Source organism: Aythya marila (genome assembly GCF_965140915.1).
Source record: "Aythya marila genome assembly, chromosome: 5".
Lineage (NCBI taxonomy): Eukaryota > Metazoa > Chordata > Aves > Anseriformes > Anatidae > Aythya > Aythya marila.
The window spans coordinates 36173640-36190642 of NC_139046.1; the positions used below are offsets into that span (position 1 = coordinate 36173640).

The 17003-nt window shown below is 46.8% G+C and overlaps 1 protein-coding gene across 1 annotated transcript in view; it reads left to right on the forward strand.

The window, feature by feature from the left end:
- The window catches only part of SLC8A3 (solute carrier family 8 member A3), a 96347-nt gene that overhangs the window by 17139 nt on the left and 62205 nt on the right, over positions 1-17003 (forward strand). The window contains exon 2 of the mRNA XM_082760422.1: positions 1128-2939. Within this exon, the coding sequence (XP_082616548.1) occupies positions 1174-2939 (1766 nt within the window). The 5' untranslated portion in view covers positions 1128-1173. The remainder of the gene's footprint in view (positions 1-1127; positions 2940-17003) is intronic.

Sequence of the window (17003 nt, forward strand, 5' to 3'; positions counted from 1 at the left end):
ATGCTTCAGATAATGCTGCTATTAAGTTTGATGTTTCCTGTGAGATACTTGGCTGTGGCTGGACTTACAAATGTGGTTCTTCAGCTAAGCCTGATACCAAATTCTTCCTGATGCTGGGTGTAAAGGAAGGAGAATAGTGTGGTCCATGAGAAAGTGAAGGGCTGAGATTCCAATTTTAATTGGTACAAGTCCTACAGCAATGTAGTCCATAAGTAACAGAAGGCACTATTGTGCACTGACACACCCAAATCTACATGAAACATCAATCAGCTGCTTTGTTTTTGCCTGGCATTTTAGCTTAGAGATTACTTTCATTTTAGAGGGTAATTGAAAATACGTCACTTTCTTAGGGACACAAGAAGAGTATTTGTGGGTACATGCATTTTGCTGTGTCTTGTCAGTTCATGAGCATAGGTCTTTGTGGTGTTTTTGTAGGTTTTTGTGACCTTTTAAAGGTAGGATTACTGATGTAAAATGTGATCCTCCAGATCAGAGTGTAAAAGCTGGTGAGAAATGGCCTTTAGAGCTTTGCCAAGCACAAGACCTCTTCCCTATTTCGCTGGTGACATCTTTATCTCCTAATGTGGGGGCCCTGCTCGTCAGAAGGTTAGGGTAGCCCTGGAATCCTTCTGGACATTCTGCAGCCTATCAGGAGGTGCTGGCTATGGGGATGTTTGGCCACCAAGGTACTCCATAACTGAATTATGTCTTACAAATGAACTTCATTTTGAAATTGCTCACTGGCCTTAAATGGTGCTTCTTATGTTGCTAGTGATTCCCTGACTTGTCCCTAATTCCCTGGGTTCTGGGGAACTTGGTGGCATCATTAGGAGAGTGGCAGCTGAGCACTCAGTACTCCTGTTGCATACATTGTAGGTCAAGCACAGGCTATTACATAGTTTTCCTCTGAGTCACTTTTTTAGCAATTCATCTTCATCTGCTGGGCATGTAAGTGCTGCACTGTGTTAGAGTCCCTGCTAAATACCTTCTTCAGAGTGACAGAGAGACAACCTTTGCATCTCTACCAGTACTCTTCCATGGTGAGATACTGAAGTGCATTTGGGTAAATGTTGCATCTTTATTTTCTCTCATGCTTCCCTCCCCCCTCTCTGTTTTGTTTGTTTCAGGTTCTCGGCCTTTTTGGATCTACACAGTGGAAGTTGCATCTTGTGTATGGCGTGGTTAAGCTTGCAGCCTCTCACCTCAGCCTTCCTCCATTTTGGGCTGGTTACTTTTGTGCTGTTTTTGCATGGTTTGCAGGTGGATGCTGGCCTGACGGGAGACTCAACCAGTTCAGTACAAAACAGCTCGTGTTCAGGATCTTTTGACTGCAAGGAGGGTGTTATCCTGCCAATATGGTACCCAGAAAACCCATCCCTTGGGGACAAAATTGCCCGCGTTATTGTGTACTTTGTAGCACTGATCTACATGTTCCTTGGAGTCTCCATCATTGCAGATCGTTTCATGGCATCTATAGAGGTCATTACATCGCAAGAGAAAGAAATCACAATTAAGAAACCCAATGGAGAGACCACAACAACCACCATTCGGATTTGGAATGAAACTGTTTCCAACCTGACCCTCATGGCTCTGGGCTCCTCTGCTCCTGAGATTCTTCTATCTCTGATAGAAGTGTGCGGGCATGGATTCATAGCTGGAGACCTGGGGCCATCCACAATAGTTGGCAGCGCTGCTTTCAATATGTTTATCATCATTGCCATCTGTGTCTACGTGATCCCCGATGGGGAAACCAGAAAGATAAAACACCTGAGAGTTTTCTTTGTCACAGCTGCATGGAGCATTTTTGCTTACATCTGGTTGTACATGATTCTTGCTGTCTTCTCTCCGGGTGTGGTTCAGGTCTGGGAAGGTCTGCTCACACTTTTCTTCTTTCCACTTTGTGTCCTTCTGGCTTGGATAGCAGATAGACGCCTGCTTTTCTATAAGTACATGCACAAAAAGTACCGTACTGACAAGCACAGGGGCATTATCATAGAATCAGAAGGCGATCACCCTAAGGGAATTGAGATGGATGGCAAGATGATGAACTCCCACTTTCTGGATGGAAACTTAGTGACTGTGGAGGGGAAGGAGGTAGATGAATCTCGCAAAGAGATGATCCGAATCCTTAAGGATCTGAAGCAAAAACACCCAGAGAAGGACTTGGACCAGCTGGTAGAAATGGCTAACTACTATGCCTTGTCTCATCAGCAAAAGAGCAGAGCCTTTTATCGCATTCAAGCTACCAGAATGATGACAGGAGCTGGCAATATTCTGAAGAAGCATGCAGCTGAGCAAGCCAAGAAGAGCACCAGCTTGCACGAGGTGCGGCCAGATGAACCTGAGGAATTCATCTCCAAAATTTATTTTGACCCGTGCTCCTACCAGTGTCTTGAGAACTGTGGTGCTGTTCTCCTGACAGTGGTGCGCAAAGGAGGAGATGTGTCCAAGACCATCTACGTGGACTATAAAACAGAGGATGGCTCTGCCAATGCTGGTGCTGACTATGAGTTTACAGAGGGGACTGTTGTCTTGAAGTCAGGGGAGACCCAGAAGGAATTCTCAGTGGGAATTATCGATGATGACATCTTTGAGGAAGACGAGCATTTCTTTGTTCGGCTTAGTAACCTCCGCGTGGTTGAGAGTGAGGAACCTCCAGAGCTTGGTAACTCCCCATACCCAAAGGCCATACTGGCTTCTCCGTGTGTGGCCACAGTGACTATACTGGATGATGACCATGCTGGCATCTTCACGTTTGAGTGTGATGTTATACATGTCAGTGAGAGCATTGGTGTGATGGAAGTCAAAGTCCTAAGGACATCAGGTGCTCGGGGTACAGTCATAGTGCCATTTAGGACAGTAGAAGGGACAGCAAAAGGAGGTGGAGAAGACTTTGAAGACACTTATGGGGAGTTGGAGTTCAAGAACGATGAAACTGTGTAAGTACCCCATTCATTTCTGTTTCTGGGTCTAGTTTTGGTGCTTAACCCCATATTTTGCCTCCATTACAGGTGAACGCTGACGAGGGACCCGCTCCTTTCTTCAGCTTTCCTTCAGTTTCTCTACTTACCTCTTTCAGGCAAGAACCGACAGCAGGATTTAGGAGAGTCATTCCCGAGAGGGAATGACAAAGTGAGGCTTAGAAATACTGCAGGGGGTAGGATGAAAATACATCATTTTCTGAGATCCTGCACTCAAGCTATGGGTTAATGGTGAGTTAAGGTAGAGGGAAAAGAAAAAGAGGGAGGTTTTAACTGGCTGGGCAAATATGGGAAAGCCTCTTTTTGCAAACCAAACTTGGAGGGCACAGGAGTTTCTTGCTATCCCAAGATGAAAATTTGACAACAGTTATTCCCAGGCAAGCAAGAGCTGCTCATTAGGTACGGGGCATTATTTTCACATGAGCAACACATACCTTACCACATACCTGTGTCCTTAGGCTGTCTGTGCAACTCACAGATCTGTGTGTAACCTAATTCACAGCATAGGCACAGCTGCAAGCTGTTCTGCTGGACTTGTGCAATCCTTCCAGCCTTTATGTCCCCATAGTCTACCCATATTCCCCATGTCACCTTCTCTATGATCTTCCTATGTCTATTCTTTTACTACCTGTGGTTTTTCTCCTTGTAAAATACCATGGCAATTGGCAATAATGGTCTAAAGCACTGCAGCTCTCAGTCTGTCCACGTGGCTCCATGACCCAGTGTTTTCATACAGAATAAAGAAGGGAAGCAGAATAGTCTGCACCAGTCCTGTTAATTCAGCACTTTTATTGCGTACAAAGTAGCTGATATGAAGCTAGGAAGTAATAAAGACCAGAGAGGCGATAATGTCTAATTGCTTTAAGTACCTGCTGTTAACATTAGTGGGGAATGAGAAAAATCCCTTGGTTGAGCAGGGAGAGGGAGGGGGTGTGAACCTGGTGCTAAAACTCCCTAGTGTTAAGTGCCTAGGTTCCTCTTGTTAACACCTAATCGCTTGAGCCATCAAAGGAAGAATTGTGCAGACTTGCAACTGGCATCAGAGAAAGGAAATCTTTGTACCAAGCCTCCCTTTACAGTACCCAAAAGGATGTTAATACATTAAATGCTATGGAGTAGGGATGCCCTAATTCAGTATCACCTTCTGCCTTAGCCCACTAAACCACTTAATCCAGCTAGTATCCACAGTCCTGATGCTTGATTGTACATGTCCTTCCCTATTAAAGCAACAGGAGTTCCTGGTTGGATGGATTCAGCCACAACCAGAGATGGAGAAGGATCAGCTGTCCTCATCTGGCCTTTTCAGAGAGATGGGCAAGGCAGGTTAGTCTCCTAAACTGAGCCTCGAGCTAATTTTTCCAGAGAAAGAAAAGAAGAGGTCAGTTGTGTGGATACAGTCTCCTGTGAGGAGACTACCTAAAATAGACTAGATAAAAGGAAAAAATTATTTACTGGTGGTCGAGCATTGGAACAGGCTTCCTAGAGAGGTGGTTGGTTCCCCATGCCTGTCATTGCTCAAGGGATATTTGGACAATGCCCACAATAATATGCTTTAACTTTTGTTTATCCATAAAATGGTCAGGCAGTTGGACTCGATGATCTTTGAAGATCCCTTCCAACTGAACTACTCTATTCTATTTCATATAATGAGTACTGCCATGCTCCAGCCAGGTCTTGAAGAAAAAAAATACTTCAAGATCCATCAGTGGATTTGGGTAGCAAATTTTGGCAAGCAGGTTTGGGGTACCAGAGAATAGAGCCATGAGGCATTTTACTCCAAACTGTACTCCCTTTTATCTGCCTGCTGATGAAGACTTATTTTTGTCTTTGAAAAGTGTGACAGAAGGTCAGAGCGTAACTGCATTTTTGCTTCACTTGGGTTAAAACAAGCCACATTCAGCAGGACCATGTGCATCCCTGTAGGACAAGCTGTAATGAAAATGAAGGCAGTCCAGAAAACAAGTACATGCCAGATGCTTTGCACTGTGGTTTGTGTCCCAGAGAAGATGCCCTAGAGCACAGATAAAACCTGTGTGCTGTACTCAAAATTGTGCCTACACTTAATGCATTAACAGGGCTTTCACTTCCCTGTCGGGAGGCTGCTGAGAACAGTTTTCCAGCTACAGGGGAGCTCTAGCACCCCTTGTGGCTCGTAGGCCATGGGAACGACAGATGTATTTATTTTGAAACTAGAATGGGTATATATGGCTCAAATTAATAAGCCTAACCATGTAGGCCAGCAAGCCACCTTTATTCATTCCCAGGTTGCATTTTAACTGTCCAGATCTTCTGGGAATGGACTTTTGGTTTGGAAACATGTGAAGACAGTTTTTGGTAATCATCCCTTGGCCTTTAAATTCACTGAACACAGGCCAGGTGCTGCCTGTTCTTTTCTGTGGTGTGGATGGAGGCAGCTGTAGGAACCTGGAGGTGCAGATAGGTGAGCTGAATCTCTGCCTCCTGTTTATGGTTTCTAAATCTGAATGCAGAAAAAATAATTCTGATAAATTATTCAGGCTGTGAACAAACTTGAGGCATTTCAGATCTGGATTTGAAATTCAGATCCACGATCAGCAAATGCCATCTAGTTTTGGTTTCCCCTAGTTTGGGAGGACAGGTGAATATAGGGTGTTTAGGGCAATTTTGTAGTTCCAGAGGGCATTGCGTGAGTGAGTGGTCCCTGCGTTATGCAGTACAAGGCTGTATGAAGACACTGGGTCACCAAACAGCCAAGGTTGTGCCTGGCTGAATGTTTCAGGGCCTGCCTTTGAAACGCCTCCCCACTGAGGGGGATCTGCCAGGAGGTGCTGGGGTCTGCTGTGCACTGAAGGGGGGACTGAGGGTCCACAAAACTCTTTGCAGAACAGGAGGAACAGTAGGGAAACGATGTTCAGGAGACAGTTATAAGGACAGGGGGCCAGAAAGCAAGGAGAGGTATGTGCTCCCTGCTTCAACTGGCTGCTTACATCCTTACTTAGAGAACATGAAATGTGAGCATGGGTTTCTGCTCTGGTGTGTGAGCTGTTCATGATTTTTTATGTACTCAGTATGGGCTTCTGCCTCCTTCACTACTTTAGCCTATTCATTCTCCTTGTGGAGTCACTTTTATAACATTTTTGACTCAAGAAGGAAGCAAGTGCATGGGAAACCTCATGCAGCGATGTAAGACAGTGCTAAGCTTTACTGTGGTTACGCATGTATGCTATGATTGCAGCCACAAAGAAATGCTGCTCAGCATAAGCCAGAGGAGGGTAAAGGCTGCAGTCTACTCTCAGCTCATTCTCTGACATATGAATTAAAAGCCTTCAGATTGCATTCTGCAGTGGCAGGCAATCTAAGTAGATTTTAGGTCAGCCTCCTTAAATGTAGCAATGCCCTAATTAATCTGAGGGGCATTGGTTTACACAGCATCTTTGAGATCAAACTGTTGGAGAGAGACTGCCATCTACCAAATCCCAGGGCCAGTGGTGATAACAGTGAGCACTTCCCCTTAAAACTAAATGGAGAAGGGGCCTTTGCTTAAACATTATAAGATAAAACAAACCATATCAGGGTTGTTTTTAAGAGGCTTTCCCTGAAGTATGAGGGACTAAAAAAAGCTGAGTTGATGCATAAATTACAGAGTAAGAGGAAAACAGATCCTGCCACCGGCTCTTGCTTACTGCCTCTGTGATTCTTTCTAGACTAACATGGTCAAAGTTTCCTTACTCACGTTTGGGTGGGAGCACAAAGAAAGCAGGTTGGGATGAGGAAGCTCAAAACAGTGCCATTATTAATGAAATATGGTCATATGCAGTGTGTGCGTATGGATGTGTATGGGTGTTGGATAGCTATAAATCAAACTATGTAATCTCGAATGCTGTCATCTGTTGAGAAAGGAATTGATCAGGTTTTGAATTCTTGATAAGGCTGCTGCTTTTTCATTACACTTGTTATTTCTGAACTCCTGCTCCAATGAGGCTCAGGTATGACCTAAGCAGCTGAAGCAGACTCCTGGTTTTCTTGTTGACTAAAAGGAAACTCTTGAAGGATCAAGTCCAAAACTTAGATTTTTTAATCTTATTTATTTATTTATTTATTTATTTGCAAGATGACCAAACACTTTTCTGTTAAATAACTTTTCATGTAAGTAAGCTTTGATTTCTTGGGTGTATGAAAATGTAGAAGAGGATTGACCAAGCTGCTTTATCATGTCCAAGCAATGCAGAAATCGTTAAGGACCAGCAGCAAAAAGTGAATTTCTTTTTAAAGACTTTTATTTCTGCATAATAAAGGGAACTCCCAGCAAGAGAAGAAACTTTAATTTAAATTGCCATTTAAATTCGTATGAAAATCTGTCTTGCTTCAGAAATTTTAGGAAGATGCACAAGTTACCACTAGCTAACTGAGAACACAAGCTGGAAGACAGAGTGACAGAGTTCTGCTGTGGCATTTACTGCAGTTAATGATCAACAGATCAGGCCAACAAATCTATTTTTTTGCTTGCCTATGTTGCTGGTTGCTTCATTATTTTCAGCATCTCCAGTCTACTGAAGGTGTAGCCATCTGCCCTGAGTCTGTCATACTGTGTATTGTCTATGGCTCAGGGAGAAGCTGGATGCTGAGAGAAGCTGTGATGTTAAACTGGCATTAAATAGCCTGCAAAACCTCTTTGCAAAGTCAGAATGGCTTTGGTAGCACGTGGAAACCTAGAGCCAGTTATCTGTGTGTGTTAGGCAGAGCTCTCAGTTATGGTAGGGCTGTCTCCTCCTTTAGTACAGATACTGCTGGAGACGAACAGGTTTAGGCTGCCCTGATAGATGGTGAGGCTTTGGTTACTTTTGGCCTTTATGATTTGCAGAGGAGGTTGTAAGTTGCACACTGCCTTTCCATGTCTGCTTCTGCCACCTTCTCTCCTGTGTGCTGTGCCACCCTTGTTTGGTGGGAAAGGTGGCAGTGGAGAAAAGTGAATGGTGGTCATTTGTTTGAAGGACATCATGCTGAGGCTTGGTGTAATTAGTTGTCATTCCTTTTTGCCATTCAGTGCTTGAGGAAACTGTCAACTTAATTTTTTAATCTGATCACCTACGCAGACATGGTTGCAGCCTTTTGAGGGAAATGCTGTTAGTGACACTAAGCTCTTCTCTGTGTTGTTTCACCAGTAGGTCTAACTTTGCAAAGGAGATCAGGGTTGTTATTCCCATTTTGCAAGTGTGGGGGGGGAAATGCAGAGAAGGTGACTTCTGTTCCCTCTGGATTACCCAGCTGATCAGAGGCAAAGACAGGAATAAAACCAATCTCCCTGAACCGCTGGCCTATGCACTGTCCAGAGGAGGGTCTGTGCACATCAAGCTTGTAATTTCCTGTTACTGAAAACCACAACGAATTTATGCAGATTCACTGACCTCCCCTGCTATCAGGCAGCAGACTGGTACAGATAGAGGCAGCAGCTGAAATACCTCCCTATCCCCCTCAAGCTGTCAACAGTAACTGCAATTCTGGGTGCTCATTTTCCTAAATTAAATTTTGGTCGTGTGGCATAGAGGTGTACTGAATCTGCAGACCCGGGGTTATCTATGGCAGCTGTGGTGACACAAATTAATGACCTAGGTCATGATGAAATTATTCTGATAATCTAGTCTGAACTCCTGTTCCACAGCTCTCCTACACTCTGCACTGATCCTGATGTTCTGGGCTTGATGTGGAACAGCTCTCGAAGAGTTAAGGCTGAATTAGTGGGATTCCAGGTGATGAGAATTTGCTGTGTGAGGCTCATTTCCTTCTCTCAGGACACCATCCTTCCCATTTTGTCTCTCTTGAGATTTAACTTTTAGTGAATCCTCCAAACACTTCTCCAGTTTGCTCCCATCAGAGGATGAGCTCCTTCTGGCTTTCTCTTGCTCTACCTTCACATACACTGAAAATTCTTGATTCCTGTTTTAATCCAGATTAAGGAAGAGCAGTAGCAGCTGTCCTCAAAAGGAGATAGTGGCATTACAAGGAACAGTCAGAGGAGAAGTTCCAACACTGCTCTATGGCTTCATTTAATGAAGAGAAAGGAGAAGAGCATTTTTTTTTTTTCCCCATGGCTAGTTATCAGACCTGTCCATCCGAATTCTCAATCCAGGCAACGTATTTCTTCTATATTCCAGTGACCCGATTTGGTTACTGATATTGACAGTCTCGGAGCTGGTCCCAGTTAAAAACAAACAAAAAAACAATACCATAACCCCACTACATTGTGAAAGGTTGTTGTATTTATTTCTTGCTCTGAAATTAATGTTTTTAACAGTAGCAGTAGTTCTAATCTAACTGAAGTCATTTACACACACACTCGCTGAGTTTTTGCATTAGACCTGCTGCGAGGTCTAGCTGGTGTGACCTGCAGGGGATTTGCACAAGGTATCAGGCGACTGTTCCTGGAGCGTATGTGAAATCATCCCCTACAAATGTGAGAGAGTGACACCATCCTGGGAAGAGGAGCCCTGAGCTGACCTTTACCTTCCCAGATAGCCTTGTTGGCAGGTGTCGAGTGGACATTCTTGCCATCAGTTCACGAAGAAGGATAAACGACATGCTGCCTGAGGGGCTGTGACTTCTTGGCCATCAGAGGAGGCATTTGTATGAATTTATGTAACAGCATTAAACAAGGAAAGCCTGGGACCTCAGCTCAAAAGAGAGGCATGCACTAGGCTTCACAGAGCTGGTGTGCTCTGATCTAGCAGGGGAGTCCCTGGGAACCTCATGGAGTCTTGAAGCAGGAGACCTGTAGAGGGGCAGCTCTGGGAGGCTTCTGGGAGACTGGTGATATTCCTAGTTTAGAGCAAACACAGGGAAATTCATCATGCCAAACAACGCAACCAAGCTTTGGATTTAAAAATGAACAGATCAGAACTGATCCAACATAAAACAAGTTTACCATGGGTTGAGTGATCTTTGCCTCCTTTACTCATACTGGCTCGCACAGTACTGCATGAAGCACCTTTGAATGAGGGGCCTACAGACACACACTTTACACATGGGATTGCAGAGGCACAGATCACTTCTGTTTCCTGCTCACAGACAGGGGGAGAAGCCACAGTTTAAATAGCGCAGCCTCAGGGCTGAGAAAAAACGCTGGGGGCAAGACTTGACAGACTGTACATTGCTCTAGTGCGAGTATGTTTGTTGTTGTTTTTTTAACCCACAGTGGGACCATTAATTACAGCATTACTTTAATGTATCTGTGACTTCTAACAGATCAGAGTGCCAGCAAGGTTTCTGAGTCAAACATGGGCTTACCCTTTTTGAACAGAGAATGGCAGAGCCTAGAGCCTCCCTGACCAGGGGTCCTCAAGCACATTTCTGTTGTGGCTAAATAGGAGAAGCTGACCTTGGTGAAAGAGGGCAGCTGTTTCAAATGCGAGGTGATTTATCTGTTGCTAGCAATGTGGCTTCTTTCTTATTTACCTCATGGCAGGATAAAATGTGATGATAAGAGAACTTGCCACTCTAGCCGTTGTAAGTACCGTAGACCAAATTCATCCTCTGTTTAGCTTCAGTGAAAACAGCAGATTTAAAGCTGGGAGGAATCTGGGCTGGTATGTATTTACAGCTGTCTTGGCAGATGGACTGTTGACAGATGAGGCCCCTCAAGTCTCTGCTTGGGTGCCAGCACTTCTTGCTGCTAGCTTTTCAACTGGAGCCAGTCCTGGCATAGCACAAGCACTGGCTGCTCGGAGAGCTGGGCTGTTTGGGTGGTTTAGGCTGGAAGGGCAGGGTGGTGGAAGCCTGAGCATCACACCTGGAAACAGGACCAGTTCTTCTCACCAGGGTTTGCAGGACCTGTCCTTAGGAGGCTGATGGAGATGTCTGCTGAGCTGCCCTGAAGTCTGATGAGCCTCGCATGGAGTGTGGCACTGTGACTGCACCCTGTGAGCCCGACCAGCCTGAGCATCTGCCAGCTCTGTCCTCACTGAGCCTCCCCTCTCCTGAACAGGCCTGCTGCAGGGCAGATTGCAGTGCCTTTTCAAAGCTCCCTTTCCACTTCCCAGCCTCGTGTGTAGCTGTGTATGTCCACCTGGGCTCCTTTGGTCTCTGGCCTCCCCCAGCGGGTGAAGAGAGAGATTGGAAATTCAGCTCCCTGCTCCAGATGTCACATCCTGACAGCTTCCACCATGTCCTGCTGCTCTCAGGAACAGATGCACACCAGCTGCTCGGGAGCAATGGCCAGCCCTTCCCCTTGCAAGCTCATCCCAAGTATTGGTGCTGAGACATTCTGGGTATGAAAGCAGCCCAGGGCTTGAATGCTGTTCCCCATGTAAAAGCCGTGGCTCTGATCTTTTGGTCTCTCAGTTAGACTGTGGAAGATCTCCTCCAACACTTACATTTTTTTTTTCTTTCTTTATTGTTGAGCTGGCCAAGCAGAGCTTTCAGGAGTGGTTGTTCCTGCCTTTGCAGCGTTGGCATGGCGAGTGTGTCATGATGGTTTATTTACAGCGGTGCCTCTCTAGTACTCCATGTAAAGGCATGTTGTCAAAGTGAAATGCAGTAGGAGCTACCTTTTGTGCCTTTGTGCTTCTTTCCATGAGATAAGCAAGCCAAAGAGGTCCTACCCTTGTAAAAAACACACCACCTAGGCACCATGCTGCTCTGCTTTTACCCTTAAAGTGTGATAAAGCCATCAATATTTAATGTAGAATTTCCCCCTCCTGTTATCTTTGCTGTACCCATCGTTCCTCTTGAATTAGCCTCTCCTTTACCTCATCTGCTTGATCATGTTGGCTTAATACTTCTATCTCTGCCTTTTTTAGTACAGATAACTGGGCTGCAGTGCTAGTGAGCAAGAAGGTTCCAGGGACAACGTACTGGCTGTGCAAGAGTAAATACATACTGAGCTGTCTCTTTCTAAGACATCACAAGTGTTTCTTTAAGATGCTCAATGTATTTTGGGGTTGGTAATGTTAGCTTTGATAACTCATAGTATTATTTTTTTCTTTCTGTAGTGGAGTTGGGGAGAGAAAATGTGTGATTTGGCAGCTTTTCACAGATGTGTCCTGTTAGCTGACACCACCGGAGGTGGGCAGAGCTGTGAATAATGCAAAAGCACAGTAAATGGACTATGCATGAGCAATAACTGCTTGCCTGGCAGCCGGGCTCCTGGAGTTTGATCAGCTGCATGCTGCAGAGCAATACCTGCACACTGGGCAGGGTGGAGCGCGTCGGGCTCCTGGCTGCTGCTCGCGCACCAGTGAGAGCAGCCATGTGCTTTATCTCAGCCGTGACTGTGCTGCCTTTCCTATGGGAACATCTTCGTTTTCTATAATTAGCTAGTCCTTGGCATAGCTGTCTTCCTTGCTCTTTTTGTGGCCTGACAAGCGGGGTGGTGTAAGACATGGGAGTGAGCGCGATCTGTAGGAGTCACAACTGATGGCAGCTTCAGTAGGTCATTCGACTTGTGGTGGGCAGCTGGTGCTGGCTTTCCCTTGAGGTGACGGAAAAAATAATAGGCTCAGGGGCCTGATTATCCCATCCTTTGTATGGTACAGAGCAGAAAAACAAAACAAAACATAGCAGCTGTGACATCTCTGCTGACTGAGTGAGTTGTAGGCAGCAGTCTTGGAGCAGGAGAGAAGTGTGGGGTGATTTCGCTGGTGCACAGCCCCCAGAAGAGAGGATGGAGGGTGGCTCTGTCCCAGGTAGCTGTTTGCAGCTGTGTTGGAAGGCAGGACAAGAGTTCAGGCAGGCTGCACGCCTGGTAACCCCTGGGCTTCCTCTCACTGTCTTAGGAAAGACTGAGAAGGGGTCTTCAAAGGAGGCTGAGACCTCCCTTGTACATCTAGCCTGGCATGTGATGCCTTGAGCAGTGCTGCATCTGTTCTGGGAAGTGAGCCGGAAAGGACCACTGTCCCCTCCAGAAAGGGAACAGTCCCAGAAAAGGGACAGTGACTGCCCTTGCTGAGGGATTTCTCTCCTGGGTTGGAGGCCGGGGAGTTTCACTGGGTGGCAAGACTGCAGAGGAGTCCCAAGGGAAAAATACGCAGCAACAACAGGACTTGTGCTAAGGGCACCTCCTTTCCAATTTTGGTGGGGGGAGATGGGTTTTGAGCAAATCGCTGCGCAGCGTAACAGCCCACTCCCTGGAGGGTACATCTAATGGAATTAAAGGGTATCTCTATCTTGTTCTGGGCGGCGAGAGCTTCCTCGAACCGCTGCCCAGAATACTTGTGAGACACCCTATAATTCAATTAGAAGTACCCTCCAGGGAACGTATAATTATATCATATCTATGAAACGTAATGACAGCCCCCTCGTGTCACATGGTGAACAACTCTCTGCCGCTGCCCAGAACCTTTCACCGGTAAGGAACTAATCTGCTTAGCGCAGATTGAGCTCGCTGGGCTGCAGCGCTCACCCGCCTGCTGCCGAAGGGGATCCCTGCCAGCAGAATAAACCTGTTAGCGGCACGCCGGCCCCACAGACCCCTTCCCACCCTCTGGCCGGGGCTGCTTGCCTCTGCCTTGCCCTCCTCTCTGATGGATTTGCTCTCTGAAGCTTCCTGGGGGTTTTGATGGGCTGGGAATTTTCCTTCTCCTGTTCTTTTTTGGTGTTTGTTGGGTAACAACATTCTGATGTGATACCAGGTGTGCTGAAGGGAATGAGCTGCAGAGCAAGCAGCGTGTCCTTCCTACCTTCCTGCACCAGATAGTAAAATTTTAATAGGAGTTGGTGTGCTCTGGGGAGAGAAATAGTTATTCTGTGTGTTTAGCACCTCTGCAATGAAACACTCACCAAGTCCTCCGCAGCATTTGAGATGGCTTAAGGCAGTGAGGAACACTGAACCTGGCCAACACGTAGCGGTTTTCCATGGGATACTGCAATTTCAATTTATTGTCAGCAGCTTAAATCAACCTCCACAAAACCAGAGAGGGAGGGTGAGGTGAGGCCTCAGAACGACTGTGCGTAGCCTCAGGAAATCATGTAGAGGAGTTTCCTGGTGGGAGGTCCACGGGGAAACAGCATCATGATCAAGGGACGCCCCTACTGTTCAGGTGTGACGGCTGCTCAGGGAGGGCTGTGTTGCCCCAACCCTCTGCAGCTCGGCAGCTCCAGACGGCTCTCCCAGAAGGTTCGTCCACCCACGCGGATAATTAAACCCATCTACCTGTCACGAGATTGTAGTTGCTGTCAATGCTGTTACGCTGCTGGCTGTCAATCCCAAAGCCTCTTTCTGCCCTCGAATGCTGGAGCTCTGAGTAAGCGAGATGCCTCTGGAATATGAGATGAAGGCAGGGGAGAGGGAAGGGAAGGCACTGTGAGGAGGTGGTGGGGGAAGTGAGCAAGGTTTGCCCTGTTTGAGGCAGGAGGGTGTTGTGCTGTCCCCAAAGGTGAGTGATCTGAATCCCAGTGCATGTCCTTGACTGGTGTCTCGGGGGTGAGTCACCAAAGGTGGAGCAGAGGTGTGTTTAGATGGAGTTGTTCTCTCCTTGGGGATGATTATACGGGGTATCACAGGCCTGTGGGGCCACGGTGGGGGTACTTCCATGGCTTGAGAAGGAGCTTAGCTGTGGGTTGCTAAATACTCTGGAGAAAGGCAGATGGAGAACAAGGTGGTTGTAACAATAAAGAGAAATGGATGAAAGCTAGTTGCTCAGGACCGTGGAGCCTTGCTGTTCTCCCCTAATGTGGGACTGAGGTTTGGTGTCTTGCTGTGGGGCCAACATTGCTGCCAGGACTTCTCAGTCAGTGGGGATGTCTTGGAAGCAGATTCAGATTTATCTCTCTGTTTCCATGCCACTGACAGAAGAAGCTTCCAGCCTTATTGAGGGAAGCCAAGGGAAGGAGGGACTGTTTCCTGCTTCGTACTTTTCCCTACTGGTCTCTCTGCTCAGACTGCCCCAAAACTACAGCATCTTGGAGCCTACCTCCTTGCACTACCCATTGCTTATGAACGCTTCAGATTGCACTGGGAAGCCATCTGCTCTTTTTTAGGCATCACTGTCTTTAACTTATTATAGCTTGGAGTGAAGAAAGAAGCAGCTTCCTCCCAGTGCACATCATCTCCTCCCCTCTTGGCATCCAGGTATCTGTAAGGATGGTCCCTAGCTCTGAAGGTTGCAGCAAAACAAGCGGTACGTCAGGAAAGAAAACGTTGAGCCGTTGTGTAGACCCTGGTGGCTCTCAAGCACCATGTCTTTGTCTAGAGCAGGAGAGGGACTTAAACAAACAGTTGTGACAGGCTCTTCCCTGGCTGCATTAGGGGTTATGTTTTTGCTACAGCTCTGGAGTAACTCTCACTGCTCACCTGCATTTGCACAAGGAAATCATTGTGGAATAACACATAACTTTTCTATTCCAAGGCGAACCTCTTTTACCAGCTGGCTCACATTTCATTTACCATTAGAAAGAGTTAAATGCTTTTTTCTGGAACAAGATGGTGGGATAGTAGCATGTCCAAGGTTACCTGAACTCCTGTAGACAGAGCACAGAGGTTGCCTAAGTAGTACTGAGGTAATAATAGTTACCTCGGGCAGTTCCTTGTGGCAGTTATTGGCATTTTGCATTTATATTAACATACATACTATATATATATTATAAGGGGTCACTTTACCTGCCATGCAGGAGCAGCTGCCTCTCGGCAGGCTGTGTTGGGTGGCCATGGGGCTCTGTACAGTACCAGTACCACAGGGCAGGGAGCGATTGGGGCGAGGGGGTGCCCAGGTGGGCAGTTTTGGGGCTGGCAGGGTTGGATGCAGCGTGCCTATCCTGTGAGGAGCCATCCGTAGCTCTCAGGCCATGCAGTGACCGCTGGAAGGGTGAGCACCAAGAGCTCAGCACAGGCTCCAAGGGGGTCTGTGCTGGCCTGGAGGGCTCAGCCCTGCTGCCTGGAGGGATGCGGGCGCTGCACTGGTGCAGGCTGGGGGCCAGCTGGCTGGGAGCAGCTCTGCAGGCAGGCAGGGAGCTGCGCTGCGCTGCGGGGGGAACTGCTGGCCTCAGGCAATTCAAACCGAATCGGGGCTGAAGCAGTATATTGACTTAGCAGCAGCATATAATTAACCAGCAATCAGGGAACTATATGAGGATCGATATCAGCAATACAGTGGATAAACCACAACAGCGGATGCCTACATGATGCTGATGTTCAGCTGTGGATTTCTAAACACCGTTCCATAAATGATCCCTCTGTGCCGGTCCTGTTTTGCCTGGAATGGGCCCCATATTTCCCCACCAGGCTTGTTGGTCCCCTTGGGCATGAATCAGCAGTGTAGCATGTCTTCAGTGTTAGCCCTGTAAGTCTGTGCTGCCGACCTGGGATTTTGCAGGCTTCAGGAGAGGTTTATTCCTTGTAAGAGAGAATCAGCTGCAGCCCTCGCCAGGATGCACAGGGAAGGTGTCCCCAGGCTGCCCCCCTTCTCCTCTGCTCCTGGGAAGAGAAGCATCTGTGGTGAGCTGGGATTTCCCAGACAAGGTCCATTCTGTGCCTTTTTTTTGCATCTAGAGCAGGTGAGATGCTAAGTAGACTCGTGCCAGAGCTCCCCGGGAGAATGCTAGTGCTGTAGCACATGAGATTTAGTGGAAAGGTGGAAAAAGCAGAAGTATATCAGAAATAATAGTTTTAAAAGTGCTAATGATAAGGAGAGCAGAAGTGCCATCTATTTGAGATCTCAAAGGTCGTGTATTTCATGCAGAGTAACAACAGCTAGCCTGGCTGTCTCTCAACCTTAATGTCTGGTTGAATTTCTTCCTTCTTATTTTTTTTTCCTGTTAACATTCTATTTTAAATAGAGTAGTCCTCTAAGGGCCCAAGCTGGAGCCTGTTAGATGTGATAGAAAGGCTCCTGCTGTTGGAGTGGGTGGAGGGGATGGCATTAACCATCTTATGGCTGGTATTTGCTGTTTTGTTGACAAGGACAGTGTTCACCCAGCACAGAGTGTTTTGCTGTCATTTTGATGTGATGGGTTGGAGGAAAAGAATCCATGCAGTCGTGGCAGCTTATTCAAACTGTCCCTTCTCAAGCAGCCCAGGCATGTACGTGCCATGAGGACATATCAGTAAATAGCCAT